Genomic DNA, 15,525 nt, shown 5'->3' on the forward strand with positions numbered 1-15,525 from the left:
GTGGTAATAAATAACTTGGCAGTGCCTAAAACCCAAAAAGCTTATACAACTATATTTACATTAAGATACACAAATGAAACTTTTCAGTAGCATGTCATGAGACAAGCTGATAAGCTCTTCCTTTGTGCAGTGCTATTTGAAAGTTAAACGCTGCCTTTATTTTAATTCTGGAGAAGGTGCAGACATTAGATTTAGAACATGTTGTCTTCATTGTCCAAATCCTCTATATAGGTAACGCGTTTTTCGGGCCGAGCTGTCTGGGAACGAGCTGGTGCAGCACTGACAACCTGGGTGAATATGGCAAGAGCCTGAGATGTAGGGTGAATGAATCCCCAAATTATTTGTGGAATTCCCAGTGAGACAATGGCACTGTATACCAGTATTAAAAATTGTGGGTGCACATAACCCCCATATATTCTTTGAATTCCCAGTCAGACAATGGCACTGTATAGCAGTATTAAAAATTGTGGGTGCACGTAACCCCCATATATTCTTTGAATTCCCAGTCAGACAATGGCACTGTATACCAGTATTAAAAATTGTGGGTGCACATAACCCCCATATATTCTTTGAATTCCCAGTGAGACAATGGAACTGTATAGCAGTAGCAAAAATTGTGGGTGCACGTAACCCCCATATATTCTTTGAATTCCCAGTGAGACAAAGGAACTGTATAGCAGTATTAAAAATTGTGGGTGCACATAACCCCCATATATTTTTTGAATTCCCAGTCAGACAATGGCACTATATACCAGTAGTAAAAATTGTGGGTGCACATAACCCCAATATATTCTTTGAATTCCCAGTCAGACAATGGCACTGTATACCAGTATTAAAAATTGTGGGTGCACATAACCCCCATATATTCTTTGAATTCCCAGTGAGACAATGGAACTGTATAGCAGTAGCAAAAATTGTGGGTGCACGTCACCCCAATATATTCTTTGAATTCCCAGTCAGACAATGGCACTGTATACCAGTAGTAAAAATTGTGGGTGCACATAACCCCCATATATTCTTTGAATTCCCAGTCAGACAATGGCACTGTATACCAGTATTAAAAATTGTGGGTGCACATAACCCCCATATATTCTTTGAATTCCCAGTCAGACAATGGCACTGTATAGCAGTATTAAAAATTGTGGGTGCACATAACCCCCATATATTCTTTGAATTCCCAGTCAGACAATGGCACTATATACCAGTAGTAAAAATTGTGGGTGCACATAACCCCAATATATTCTTTGAATTCCCAGTCAGACAATGGCACTGTATACCAGTATTAAAAATTGTGGGTGCACATAACCCCCATATATTCTTTGAATTCCCAGTCAGACAATGGCACTGTATACCAGTATTAAAAATTGTGGGTGCACATAACCCCCATATATTCTTTGAATTCCCAGTGAGACAATGGAACTGTATAGCAGTAGCAAAAATTGTGGGTGCACGTCACCCCAATATATTCTTTGAATTCCCAGTCAGACAATGGCACTGTATACCAGTAGTAAAAATTGTGGGTGCACATAACCCCCATATATTCTTTGAATTCCCAGTCAGACAATGGCACTGTATACCAGTATTAAAAATTGTGGGTGCACATAACCCCCATATATTCTTTGAATTCCCAGTCAGACAATGGCACTGTATAGCAGTATTAAAAATTGTGGGTGCACATAACCCCCATATATTCTTTGAATTCCCAGTCAGACAATGGCACTATATACCAGTAGTAAAAATTGTGGGTGCACATAACCCCAATATATTCTTTGAATTCCCAGTCAGACAATGGCACTGTATACCAGTATTAAAAATTGTGGGTGCACATAACCCCCATATATTCTTTGAATTCCCAGTCAGACAATGGCACTGTATACCAGTATTAAAAATTGTGGGTGCACATAACCCCCATATATTCTTTGAATTCCCAGTGAGACAATGGAACTGTATAGCAGTAGCAAAAATTGTGGGTGCACGTCACCCCAATATATTCTTTGAATTCCCAGTCAGACAATGGCACTGTATACCAGTATTAAAAATTGTGGGTGCACATAACCCCCATATATTCTTTGAATTCCCAGTCAGACAATGGCACTGTATACCAGTATTAAAAATTGTGGGTGCACATAACCCCCATATATTCTTTGAATTCCCAGTCAGACAATGGCACTGTATAGCAGTATTAAAAATTGTGGGTGCACATAACCCCCATATATTCTTTGAATTCCCAGTCAGACAATGGCACTATATACCAGTAGTAAAAATTGTGGGTGCACATAACCCCAATATATTCTTTGAATTCCCAGTCAGACAATGGCACTGTATACCAGTATTAAAAATTGTGGGTGCACATAACCCCCATATATTCTTTGAATTCCCAGTCAGACAATGGCACTGTATACCAGTATTAAAAATTGTGGGTGCACATAACCCCCATATATTCTTTGAATTCCCAGTGAGACAAAGGAACTGTATAGCAGTATTAAAAATTGTGGGTGCACGTAACCCCCATATATTCTTTGAATTCCCAGTCAGACAATGGCACTGTATACCAGTATTAAAAATTGTGGGTGCACATAACCCCCATATATTCTTTGAATTCCCAGTGAGACAAAGGAACTGTATAGCAGTATTAAAAATTGTGGGTGCACGTAACCCCCATATATTCTTTGAATTCCCAGTCAGACAATGGCACTGTATAGCAGTATTAAAAATTGTGGGTGCACGTAACCCCCATATATTCTTTGAATTCCCAGTCAGACAATGGCACTGTATACCAGTATTAAAAATTGTGGGTGCACATAACCCCCATATATTCTTTGAATTCCCAGTCAGACAATGGCACTGTATACCAGTATTAAAAATTGTGGGTGCACATAACCCCCATATATTCTTTGAATTCCCAGTGAGACAATGGAACTGTATAGCAGTAGCAAAAATTGTGGGTGCACGTCACCCCAATATATTCTTTGAATTCCCAGTCAGACAATGGCACTGTATACCAGTAGTAAAAATTGTGGGTGCACATAACCCCCATATATTCTTTGAATTCCCAGTCAGACAATGGCACTGTATACCAGTATTAAAAATTGTGGGTGCACATAACCCCCATATATTCTTTGAATTCCCAGTCAGACAATGGCACTATATACCAGTAGTAAAAATTGTGGGTGCACATAACCCCAATATATTCTTTGAATTCCCAGTCAGACAATGGCACTGTATACCAGTATTAAAAATTGTGGGTGCACATAACCCCCATATATTCTTTGAATTCCCAGTCAGACAATGGCACTGTATACCAGTATTAAAAATTGTGGGTGCACATAACCCCCATATATTCTTTGAATTCCCAGTCAGACAATGGCACTGTATACCAGTATTAAAAATTGTGGGTGCACATAACCCCCATATATTCTTTGAATTCCCAGTGAGACAATGGAACTGTATAGCAGTAGCAAAAATTGTGGGTGCACGTCACCCCAATATATTCTTTGAATTCCCAGTCAGACAATGGCACTGTATACCAGTAGTAAAAATTGTGGGTGCACGTCACCCCAATATATTCTTTGAATTCCCAGTCAGACAATGGCACTGTATACCAGTATTAAAAATTGTGGGTGCACATAACCCCCATATATTCTTTGAATTCCCAGTCAGACAATGGCACTGTATACCAGTATTAAAAATTGTGGGTGCACATAACCCCCATATATTCTTTGAATTCCCAGTGAGACAAAGGAACTGTATAGCAGTATTAAAAATTGTGGGTGCACGTAACCCCCATATATTCTTTGAATTCCCAGTCAGACAATGGCACTGTATAGCAGTATTAAAAATTGTGGGTGCACGTAACCCCCATATATTCTTTGAATTCCCAGTCAGACAATGGCACTGTATACCAGTATTAAAAATTGTGGGTGCACATAACCCCCATATATTCTTTGAATTCCCAGTGAGACAATGGCACTGTATAGCAGTAGCAAAAATTGTGGGTGCACGTCACCCCAATATATTCTTTGAATTCCCAGTCAGACAATGGCACTATATACCAGTAGCAAAAATTGTGGGTGTATATAGCCCCAATTCTATTGCTAGGGGACTTGCAGGGTATTTCTGAGGTGAAGGTGGGGGGGCACACCATTGGAACGGGGATTTGGGGTGTATATATGGGGTATACGGGAATACACTGTCAGTGTGTTCCATTCAGGATCCTGGGAAAGCTGGGTTGCGGCGATTGAGCCCGTCAGTGCCACGTTACACTGACAAGCTTCTCCCTGGAATTGAAGTTATATGTAAGCCCAATATATTCTTTGAATTCCCAGTGAGACAATGGCACTATATGGCAGTAGCAAAAATAGTGGGTGTATATAGCCCCAATCCTATTGCTAGGGGACTTGCAGGGTATTTCTGGGGTGAAGGTGGGGGGGCACACCGTTGGAACGGGTATCGGGGGTATATATCGGGTATACGGGAATACACTGACAGTGTATTCCATTCAGGATCCTGGGAAAGCTGGGTTGCGGCGATTGAGCCCGTCAGTGCCACGTTACACTGACAAGCTTCTCCCTGGAATTTAGCTCTTATAAGAGCTGTTGGTTGTCTTCTCCTTCCTATCCTAGCCTGTCCCTGCCTACCCAGAATCTAACCCCTAGCTAACTGGACGGAAACCTCCGTCCTCGGTGAATTGCAAGCTCAGAATGACGCGAAGCTGGGCGGCGCTGTTCTTTTAAATTAGAGGTCACATGTTTTCGGCAGCCAATGGGTTTTGCCTACTTTTTTCAACGTCACCGGTGTCGTAGTTCCTGTCCCACCTACCCTGTGCTGTTATTGGAGCAAAAAAGGCGCCAGGGAAGGTGGGAGGGGAATCGAGTAATGGCGCACTTTACCACGCGGTGTTCGATTCGATTCGAACATGCCGAACAGCCTAATATCCGATCGAACATGAGTTCGATAGAACACTGTTCGCTCATCTCTACTATCTACCTACCTACTTAGCTAACTAATTCACTCCCCCAACCCCCTCCCCATCATACTTATCTTTCTTCTCATCTTGGAGATGACTTTGAGAAGCCGCTGTCTACTTTTCAGCCAGCACCTGGAATCCAGAACTGGGGCCTATGCATTAGTACATCGGCAATAGACATGCATGCGCAATAGAACGCGGCTTATTTTTGCTTCTGCTGGTGTTCTATTGCGCAGGCACCTTGTGAAGGAAGTGATGCCCATCAGAAAAAGAGGAAGTGAGCGTTGGCAAATATGAGAAGGAAGGAAAAGGGGGGGGGTTAGGGAAAGTGGAGTACTGGTGGCCTCCCGTCTCCCGAAACTCCGATATGCAAAGTCACCAGGAAATCAGAAAATGTGCCTGGGGCAGTTGCATGACCTCTCCAGGCATATGGGTAAATATACAATTATTATTAAGGGAGTAAATTAGAAGTTAGGCGGGGGAGGGGGTTTAGCTTAGTGGTAATGTTTTAATTTATCCCAGACAACCCCTTTAAGGCTGCATTCACATCTGTGTTGAAGTCTCCATTGGAGACTCAGTTGTAGAATACGACAAAAAACAGCAGAGGAATGGAGGACTTTTCCTCCTCTGCTGACAGTTTAAATACGAAGGACACCCGCCAGGCTCCTTGGGTAACCACAGATTTGGCAGTCCATGTCTCAATTATTTGAACAGAATAAGGAAGAGCAATCAAATCAAATCAAATCAAAAAAGCTTTATTGGCACGTCCGAATAGATATTTGGCATTGCCAAAGCTAGTAAAGTGGTGGTGGTGGGGGGGAGTTGGACTCGGGTGGGTGAGTGGTGGTGGGGGGGGGGGGGGTGGTTTGGGGTATAACAGTCCATGGAGTTTCATCTTCCTCTTCGTTGGTGACTGCTATATGGGGAGGTGGGGGTGGGTGGGGTGGGGTTGGGGCGGGTGTATTGGGATAAATATAACAGTCCGTGGAGTCTCATCTTCCTCTTATTTGGTGACAGCTGGACACGTATTGGGCAGCGATCTCCACAGTGGCCTCTTCTTCTCCCAGTAGGATGTAGAGTTTCCTCTTCTCGTCTGCAGATATGAAGTCTGGGATGTGGGCAGAGAGTCTTTGGTAGTAGACAGCCCTCACAGCTGAGTATTTGGTGCAGTGTAGCAGGAAGTGGGTCTCGTCTTCTAGGGCCCCCTGGTCACAGTGCTGGCACAGTCTGTTCTCCCGTGGCTTGTACGTCTGCCTGTATCGCCCCGTCTCTATCTCTAGGTTGTGGGCGCTCAGTCTGTACCGGCTCAGGGTCTGTCTGTGTTTGGGGTGAACCTAGCGTAACACTCTGGGGCTCTTAAAGACTGAACCACGTACATCAGTTGATCGACAGGGAGGCTTTTTTTTTTCTTTTATTCAGCCATCTAATGTATTGTATGTAATATTTTTTATTGTCTATTCTGTAGAAAAGATGTCCAAAAATGACAAAATACACAGCAGAATACTCAATAAATTGCATCACTAACTGTAAACCATAAGAAGGAGTGGATTCACAACAGAGGAAACACATTAGAATTTCTCTTTGTAGGTTGACAAATACTGATGCAAAGTACTGACTGCTCCAGTCCTTCACAAAGGCAGTATTGTAGTGTTCCATAATGTTAAAATAATTAACCATGCACACTATTAAATACTTTAAAGTGTAAATCCCATGTGGTTTCTTTTCTGCTATTGTGTCGAGTGGGGGACATTTTGTAATATGCTTTATTAATTTATCACACTTCCTTTTAATAGAAAACAGGCTGTAAAGTTCCCATTAGCAATGCTCTAACTAAGCATTGTTAGGGTAACTCAGTCCGTAAACCCATTCTCGATGCAGTATGTAGAACTGAAGCATTTACAAAAGGGGATGGTCACTTCCAATAACTGTCTCTGCTTTTATACCACCTAGAAAAATGGTATCACAAGAAAGCTTGAGATTCTCAGCTCTCACATTATTCCAATATTAAAAGTACTAGCTATAGTTATACTTTACATGGCACGTCGCTGCTGATGTCAGGTAGGGGGTCTGTAAATGGAAGCCATCACTGGAAACAGAGAACCAGGGAGAACTGAGTAGTATTTTTGGCCCTGACAGAAGCACAACTAAATGTTTTCTAAAAGAATCAGATAACCCCTTTAAGATTTTTTTTTGTAAGGTTAAACAAAAGTAATAGAAAAATCAATAATCTTCATTCCTTTCCGCTCTGATGGAACCCTAAAAAAGTTACAGTCAAAGAAAAAAGCCTGGCCAGGACAACCCATTTGTGGGAAGGGAATAAAAAGTATAACTTGTGTGTAGCTTGTTCTATAAAAATGATGATATATTACAAAACTAGTCAACTAGACCGCTTATGCCTTGTTTTTTAATGAGACACTCAATTTTCCCATGAAAAATCATCTCAACACAAAAACACACAAAAACATGCTGTCCCCTGAAGGACAAAATGAGCTGTGTCATTAAGAGGTTAAAGAGGTTTTATAGACATACAAAGATACTGGACAGGGGTAATAAACTATATAGCTGTAGTTTAGAATATGAAGTTACCTAGTGGCCACATGCCTTTACTGCTCTATATAGAATTCCCTTCAGGCACGATACTACAGATAGTAACTACAACATTATTAGTAGCAAAACATTCTCCTACGGCATGGACTTAAACCTAGGCTAGCAGGTGTAGGAAAACTCTTCATTGTACCATCCACATAATGGCCACTTGGAGATAACCACTGAGTGGAGAAGATATCTATTCACCTCTGAAGTTTCCCAATCTGTCATCATCTGCATACCTGTTTATAAAACCACCAGTTTGAGATAGCCAGCACCTAAGATGGGACAAAATGGCTCGTACTTATAACCTATGTCACCACTCTTACAATTGCAAAGATACAAGCTTTGTTATGATTGCAAAATAAAGTTTATTAAAAAAGAAATAGTGGCAGGGGGCAAAGAGGGGGTATAAACAAATAAAATAAACATAACCCCCCCCCCCCACTTGCCCCACTGATCCCCCTAATGCTCCCATCTTAAAACACATCATACTCACTCCACTGCTCCTTCCATTATAACACACATATAATGTTTATGGGACCAGCCACACACCAATGATACCTTCTTTGCAATGTGATAGCCACTACCCTTCCCACAAATGGGTTATCCTGGCCACACTCCTTTCCTAGCTTTTGTTTAGTTAGACTGTAATAGTATCTGCACAATGAAACAATATTCACCTAAAGCTGGAACTCATGTTTTGAGACTTTGGGTGGTCCATGCAGGACTACAACTGCTAAATCCCCCAACAAAATAATTTAGAAATCACAATTATAGTGTAAAGTCCTGCCCTATAATAGTTGTCCTGATGAAACTGGAGGTATGCTTTAATAAAACAGATAAGGTCCTCCTTACATTTCCAGAAAAGTCTTATTTTCTTCCAGCAAATGGTCAATAGGTTGCCTTAAAAAGGTCTTCTATGAGAAGCTAAACACCTGATGGTGGAGTTCTGCAGCCTAAAGTCCTCCAGTGACCATTAACTCCAAAAAGATGCCACTTTCATCAGCAATGGAAGAGGTTATGTTGTCACTCTCCATTGTGAATGAAACTTCCTGAAACTTCTAAGGGCTCATTCACATCTGCACCCGGTCTCCGTTCTGCAGGTTTCCGTTTTCTGCACAAAACAGAGGCAGGAGACGGAAACCTGCAGGACTCTCTCACCCATTCATTTTAATGGGTTTGAAAGCTGTCCGGCCATGAGCGGCGGTGAGCGTTTTATGCTCTCCGCCACGAAACCGTTTTTTTAAAAATTCGGACACAGAGTGGGACATGCAGTACTCTGTGTCCGGTTTAAAAAAAACGGTTTCGCGGCGGAGAGCATAAAATGCTCACCACCTCTCACGGCCGGACCCAGTCTGTAGTTTCCGTCTTCTTGCATGCAGAAGACGGAAACCACAGAACGGAGACCTGAACGCAGGTGTGAACCTAGCGTAAGTGATTTTGCTTTGAGGAACCCATCTTTAGAATTGAGTGACCACACATGAATTCTGATTTCTTCATCCATGGTATGTCTACATGACCACAGCAGAGGAAACAAAAGCAAAAAAATGACTTGCCATAAGGCAGCTAAAGGACTGAAAAACAATGTGCATTTGTAACTAGAAGTTGGCATCCATCTTTGTGTAGACCTGCAGTAGACTAATACCTCTAGTGAGGGGCTATGAAGAAGGCCACGTGCTTTGTAGTAACAGTACTCGCCAGAGATATTCTCCTTGCTGTACCTCGTTATTTTATTGCTGAGTCAGAGCTGGATATTGCTCAAGTACACAGTGATGTTTGTACAGTACAATGTACACCATTGCTTGCATAATACAGATTCAATACAGAGCTCATAACACCAATGGAGGGCTAAACAAACACATGGACAAGTCCAACATACCAAACGTCTGTGATGTCTATGCAGAATTTACAACAAACAACATACATATCTATAAATTTCCTGCACGATCCTTCTTGTTCTAGATCTTCTCCCAGGTCTTGAACTTCCTCAGGCACTTAATATACAGTATGAGGTAATGGAAGCTTACCACCAATCTTTTTTTTTTTTTTTTTTTACCAATAACAGAATGGCAAGCAAGCATCAATGGATCACAGCCATATTTTATGATCTGCATAGGGTTGATTTTAAAAGGAGGCCATTTTGGAGAGCTCGCTGTCCATCTGGGCATACTGTTCCTTTAGGCGTAATACAGCTTTATTGTGCTCCTCATCTATTGCAAAACGTCTTCGCTCCTGTTCCTTCATGAATTCCTCCCTTTGAGAATGAAATCTCTCAAGTCTGCCTTTTGCTGCTGTGTTAGTCTAAAAAATAAGAGATTGAGATAAGGAACACTTCAATACTGTTACAGCAACCGCAGTTAATCCTAAAGATCTAGATGATATAATAATATCTAAGACATTTTCTTCCATTGTTATTTACAGTATGTTATGTATGTATGTATGTATGTATGTATGAGGTAGCCCAGAAGTATTTGGACAGGGACACAGTTCGCAGAAATGTAACCTCCATACACCATCACAATGGACTTGGAACAAAACAATCAAGATGTGACTCAAATGTAGTTTTCAGCTTTAACTCAAGAGGTTTCCAGATATGTTACATTAACCATTTAAGAAGTGAAGACATTGGGTTTATATAACCCATAAAAGAGTGATGGCACGGAAATACAGTCAACATAAGTTATATACAGAAGTGAGAAAATCACATAGATAAAAGTCGGATCTTCTACAATCACTGATTTCCAAAATGAAAGGATTCTATAGAACACCTCAAACCCCCTTGGCGTGACCTTTCACCAACTCCACTGTTGTTAATAGGCACCACTCTACTGATTCCAGCACAGCTGGCGTTTTACCACTAGCCCCCAGCATTCCTGAGCAACAAGTGCAATTAGTTTTGGTGCCTGATGTGATATTTATGCTATGTTCACACTAGCATTGTGGTCTCTGTCATTTGGACCTGAATGACAGAACTAGATTGTTAAAACAGTGGTTACTGAGGCGTTCCAGGCTATATAGTCATCTTGGGACGCATACTGTATTTTGAATGGTCTCTGACTCCTTCCCCTTCCCTTCCTCCCCCACCCCCTCATTTCTACTCTCAGGTTTTTGTGATGTGTATACATTTCCAGTCTATTTGACGTTATATGCATTGCTTCACGTTCATGTTTTTTAGGTTTTCAACTCTTGTGTTGTATTGTATTTTACAAAAATCCTTTCAATAAATATTACAGTTTTAAAAAAACAAACAAAAAAAAACAAAAACAGTGGTTACACAAGAAAGCAGTGGAGAGAAAAGTCCTCCACACACGACTTTTCTCAACACCAATTTTTGGCGGATTCTGCAACAGAATCTTCAACAGAGACCCCAGCACAGATGTGTACCCGGCTTTAAATGTTTTTTCCCGTTTTTCTTTCTCACAAGTCTGCCTCCTTTCTCTACTTTCTCACTTCCTATATTCTTCAATAATCTGGTGTGCAGGCTTTACCTGTTTGAAGAATATGACACTATGAAATATCTGTAGATACACATATTGCTTTACGATGAGACATTATTTATTATGATTAGTAGAAATACATGATGCAAATCAAACATGCACAGTAAATGTATATTACATTATACAGGTTTGGAGAGAGAAAAAAATTACACATGCTCTCCAGGACTGATGAGGGACTTGCAGTAAATTCAGTGTTATCTTTAAGTTTACATAGAGAGATAACAATCAGTGTTTGAGCCTTCAACAACAAACTGCCAATTAGCTGACCTAACTACAGAGAGCAGTGAGTTACATCAGGCATCCTGGATCAGATAACAGGACAGGTGCCTTGACAATGAAGTGTAAACAATGGGAGGAATTATTTCACATAAATAAAGAAATATATTTAGGAGAACTCTTCAATTTACATAAGCTAGCAGTATAGATAGGATCCTTGAGATGGGAATACCCCTTTAAACTCTGAAGAGAAGTGTCAGGCAGAGAAGCGTGATTCAGAGCACCAATCAGAGGCAGCCAGTGTCAAAGCTCAGAATCATACCTCTTGCGTGCTCTTTCCATTACACTGCCCTCCCCTCCTCACAGTACTGAGCCTAAATAGCATATCAGGCACCAAAACTAAGAGCTTTAATTGCTCTGGGGGTTTAGAGAAATCAGCTGTGCTGGAATCATATAAAGAACTGTACTTTGTGGAGGTGGTGAAAATTTCTCTTTAAATGCGGCATCATGTACCAAAAAAAAAAAAAAAAATTGCCATAAAAATCTGGAAATATTTTGCTGTTGGAAACTTAGACAATTAATCAGGTGATATGAGCTCAGTGGTGTAAACTTGGACTAGAGGTAACACTGACTGTTTATAGAGGAATACAGGAAATCACACTCTCCAAAATATGACCCCAGGATAAAATCTGCCAGTTTTATATGAACATTGCCAGCTATGTATTTTAGGATGTTTACTGTTTGATCTGGGACACCTAGTGCTCTGTTCACATATTATTTTAAGGTAAGCTAGTAAACTTAGGACAATCATATTTGGAACTTATTTATGTACCCAACCAGGTGCACTTAAAGTGGTAAATTTTGTATTTCGCCAAGGTGTGCACAGTCACCATCTGAGTTAGGATAGTCTAATAACAGAGATGTCTTTCCTTAAAGTTTTCCTTCTTCTTAGTATCCAATCCCTCAGAAAAAAACATTGACTTAATAGCACTGTGTAAATAAGACCTTAATGTCACTTCAAGTATTTTTTTCCATTAAAGGGATTCTACCATTAAAACCTTTTTTTTGTGGATAAGACGTCAGAATAGCATTTAGAAAGGCTATGCGTCTCTTTCCTTTAGACGTGGTCTCCGCTGCGCCGTTCCTTAGAAATACCGGTTTTTACCAGTATGCAAATGAGTTCTCTCGCAGCGAGTGGGGCAGGCCTCAGTGATGGGGGGCGTCCCCACCGTTCCCAGAGAAGTGTCTCCAAGCGCCGCCTCCTTCTTCGTCTGCAGCGTCATCTTCAATGTCTTCTTCCGGCGCAGGCTCGTAACTTCTAGGCCTCGGGCAGGGCAGACTGCGCAGGCGCACAGGTCACGGGAAAATGGCCGCTTGCACAGTATTGTTAGCGGCCATTTTCCCATGAGGTGGATTCGGAGTCAAAATCCCCCTCTTGCCCCGTGTGAACGAGACCTAAGTATAGTCTAGTCTTCAGATCAAAATGACTATGCCTCCATTAACAGTGCTATATTAGGCTCTGTGGACATCTCAATTCATTTGACTCATTGTTTATACCTAAGAAAATGTTCCTGCAGAATACACTACCCATATAGTGCTGATTAGAGATGAGCGAACAGTGAAATATTCGAGATTTGATATTCGTTTCGAGTAGAGCCGCAATATTCGACTACTCGATCGAATATCGAATCCCATTATAGTCTATGGGGAAAAAATGCTCGTTTCAGGGGAAGAGAGAGAGGAGAGTGTTTAGGAGGAGCGCTGTGCAGTTAAAGCACACAGACCCCATTATAGTCTATGGGGTCCATGCGCTTTAACTGCACAGCGCTTGCAGTTGCGCTGATAAAAAGTAAGCTCCCTCGTAACAGCAAGCTGCCAGCGCTCCCAAGTAGCATAGGCGAGATTGTCGCAAATAAACACTGGTTCTGCAGCAGGCTCGTCCTTGCTAATCAGGAGAGCAGGCAGCTTGCTGTTACGAGGGAGCTGACTTTTTCTCATAGGAATGAATTGACCAGCGTTGATTGGCCAGTGTACAGCATTCGGCCAATCAACGCTGGTTCTGCCGGAGGCTTGTCTGTAAGGAAGCGGAGTCTAGGTTCGGACCACAATGGAAACTGCTATGTTCCTATCTTAGACTCCGCCTCTTCACAGATGAGCCTCCGGCAGAACCAACGTTGATTGGCCGAATGCTGTACACTGGCTAATCAATGCTGGTCAATGCATTCCTATGAGAAAAAGTCAGCTCACTTGTAACAACAAACTGCCAGCTCTCCTGACTAGCATGGACAAGCATGCTGCAGAACCAGAGTTTATTTGCCGAATGCTATACACTGTATAGCATTTGGCCAATCAACGCTGGTTCTGAATCGAATATTTACTGCGAATAGCTAGTAGTATTCGATTGAGTATGAATATTGTTGAACACCGTAGTATTCGATCGAATACCTACTCAATCGAATACTACTCACTTATCTCTAGTCCTGATGTATGCCATACAGTTACTTACATCACCATTTAACGCCTAATAATGAAAAACAAGAAATATGCTGTACAATATTAAAATATCAGACAAGTTAGAAAAAAAATCTCCATATCTCCATACTAGAAGCAACTCTATATGAACACAAAAATTGCAAGGTTTCAATATTTCTCCTAAATAAAAACTAATATATTGTGTGTTCGTAGTAATATCCATATTTATGTACCCTAAAATAACATTTTTCAGCCTTGGCGTAGTTGAATCTTCGAAATGACTGTCTCTGTTTCTAAAACAGCAGTGGCTATGGGTTAAACAGCCCTTTTCCAAAGTTATTTTGTATAGTGACCTTTCTAAGCATTTTCCCCCATTTTTCAGTAAACAGAGGGGGCTCTGTATGAGCGGATCCTGTGGGCTTTCACCACTCCAGTCTTGGCCACAGACTGAAGACCACTGTTGATTTTTAGTGGGAGTGTATAGGTCATAGTGGTTTCCCGCTCTTGATGTTAATACAAACAAGTAAGGTTTAATCTTCTTAGTTTAAAGAATTAAAATATACCCATCATTTAAGGAAAGCAGTTTTGGCAGTTTCAGAACGACCCTAAAAGGTTACAAAATAAATTTACTGAGCTGAAAAAAGCCAAGCAGCTTTAAAGTAAATGTTGTGTGTCAAGACTTTTCCAAGGAGTCAAGTATCTTAAATATATGAAGTAGGTAGAACATATTTTTATATTCAGTACATGAGTATATTCATGCCATGTCACCAGCTGCTTCCACACAATGTATAAATTTAAGCTGGTTTAAGGCTTAAAAAATTTCCATAGATTATGAAATCAGCAGTGAAAAACATATTTTTTTTAAATGTAGATTGTGAGCCCCACATAGAGCTCACAATGTACATTTTTCTCTATCAGTATGTCTTTTTTGGAATATGGGATGGAAATCCATGCAAACACGGGGAGAACATACAAACTCCTTGCAGATGGTTTTTTGCACTTGGTGGGATTTGAGCACCAGGACCCCAGTGCTGCAAGGCTGTAGTGCTAACCACTGAGCCACCGTGTGGCCCCAGTGAAAACCGTTTTTGTCAGCCCCGTAGACAGTAAGGGAGCAGTAGAGTGTGTAAGTGCCCACCATACTATGTCATTTCTTTATCCCCGTGAAAATTCATGCCTTTGTTGCTGAGATATTCATTTATTTGACAACAGGCAAAAAAAAAAAAAAAAAAAAAAAGCAGCCTGGAGCACTGGGGAGGCTCTGATGCTCCAAACTGGTACTACCCAAACTTCTATAATACTCCCTCCTTACCCCCTCCCTTCCTTGAGTGACATGGCCAGAGAGCGATGCTGAAACCTCATCTGGCCTTGTGTTCTCCACAATATATTTGCTCAAATTCATCAGCGTGAATACACCCAGGGTCAGAAGACAGGGTCTGGTGAGAATTCAGCATAGCTCCCTGGCCATGTCACTCAAGGAAGGGAAGGGGAAGGAGGGAGTATTAGAGAAGTGTGGGGTGTAGCAGTTTGAAACTACAGAGTCGCCCTCGATACTCCAGACTGTACATTTGCATATTACCGAATAAATGAATACCTTGGCAATGGATGAGCAACATTTTCAATGGGAGAAAATGTTAGATAGGTCAGGCTCACCTGAATGTAATTGTGTTACTGGTTTAATATGCTTCACCCTGGTGACAGACTCCCCTTAAAGAAGGATGTGAATAGATGATAAATGGGATTCCTAGGCCAACCCCTTCAATGGACAGGGCCAAAGATTGAATT

At 41.3% G+C, this 15,525-nt stretch overlaps 1 protein-coding gene across 1 annotated transcript in view; it reads right to left on the reverse strand.

Moving 5' to 3' along the window:
- Positions 1–9,616: 9,616 nt before the first annotated feature.
- Positions 9,617–15,525, reverse strand: part of BLOC1S5 (biogenesis of lysosomal organelles complex 1 subunit 5) — a 32,454-nt gene continuing 26,545 nt past the window's right edge. The window contains exon 5 of the mRNA XM_075272184.1: positions 9,617–9,856. Coding sequence (XP_075128285.1) covers positions 9,680–9,856 — 177 coding nt within the window. The 3' untranslated portion in view covers positions 9,617–9,679. The remainder of the gene's footprint in view (positions 9,857–15,525) is intronic.

Source organism: Leptodactylus fuscus, chromosome 4 (genome assembly GCF_031893055.1).
Source record: "Leptodactylus fuscus isolate aLepFus1 chromosome 4, aLepFus1.hap2, whole genome shotgun sequence".
NCBI classification, from domain to species: Eukaryota; Metazoa; Chordata; class Amphibia; order Anura; family Leptodactylidae; genus Leptodactylus; species Leptodactylus fuscus.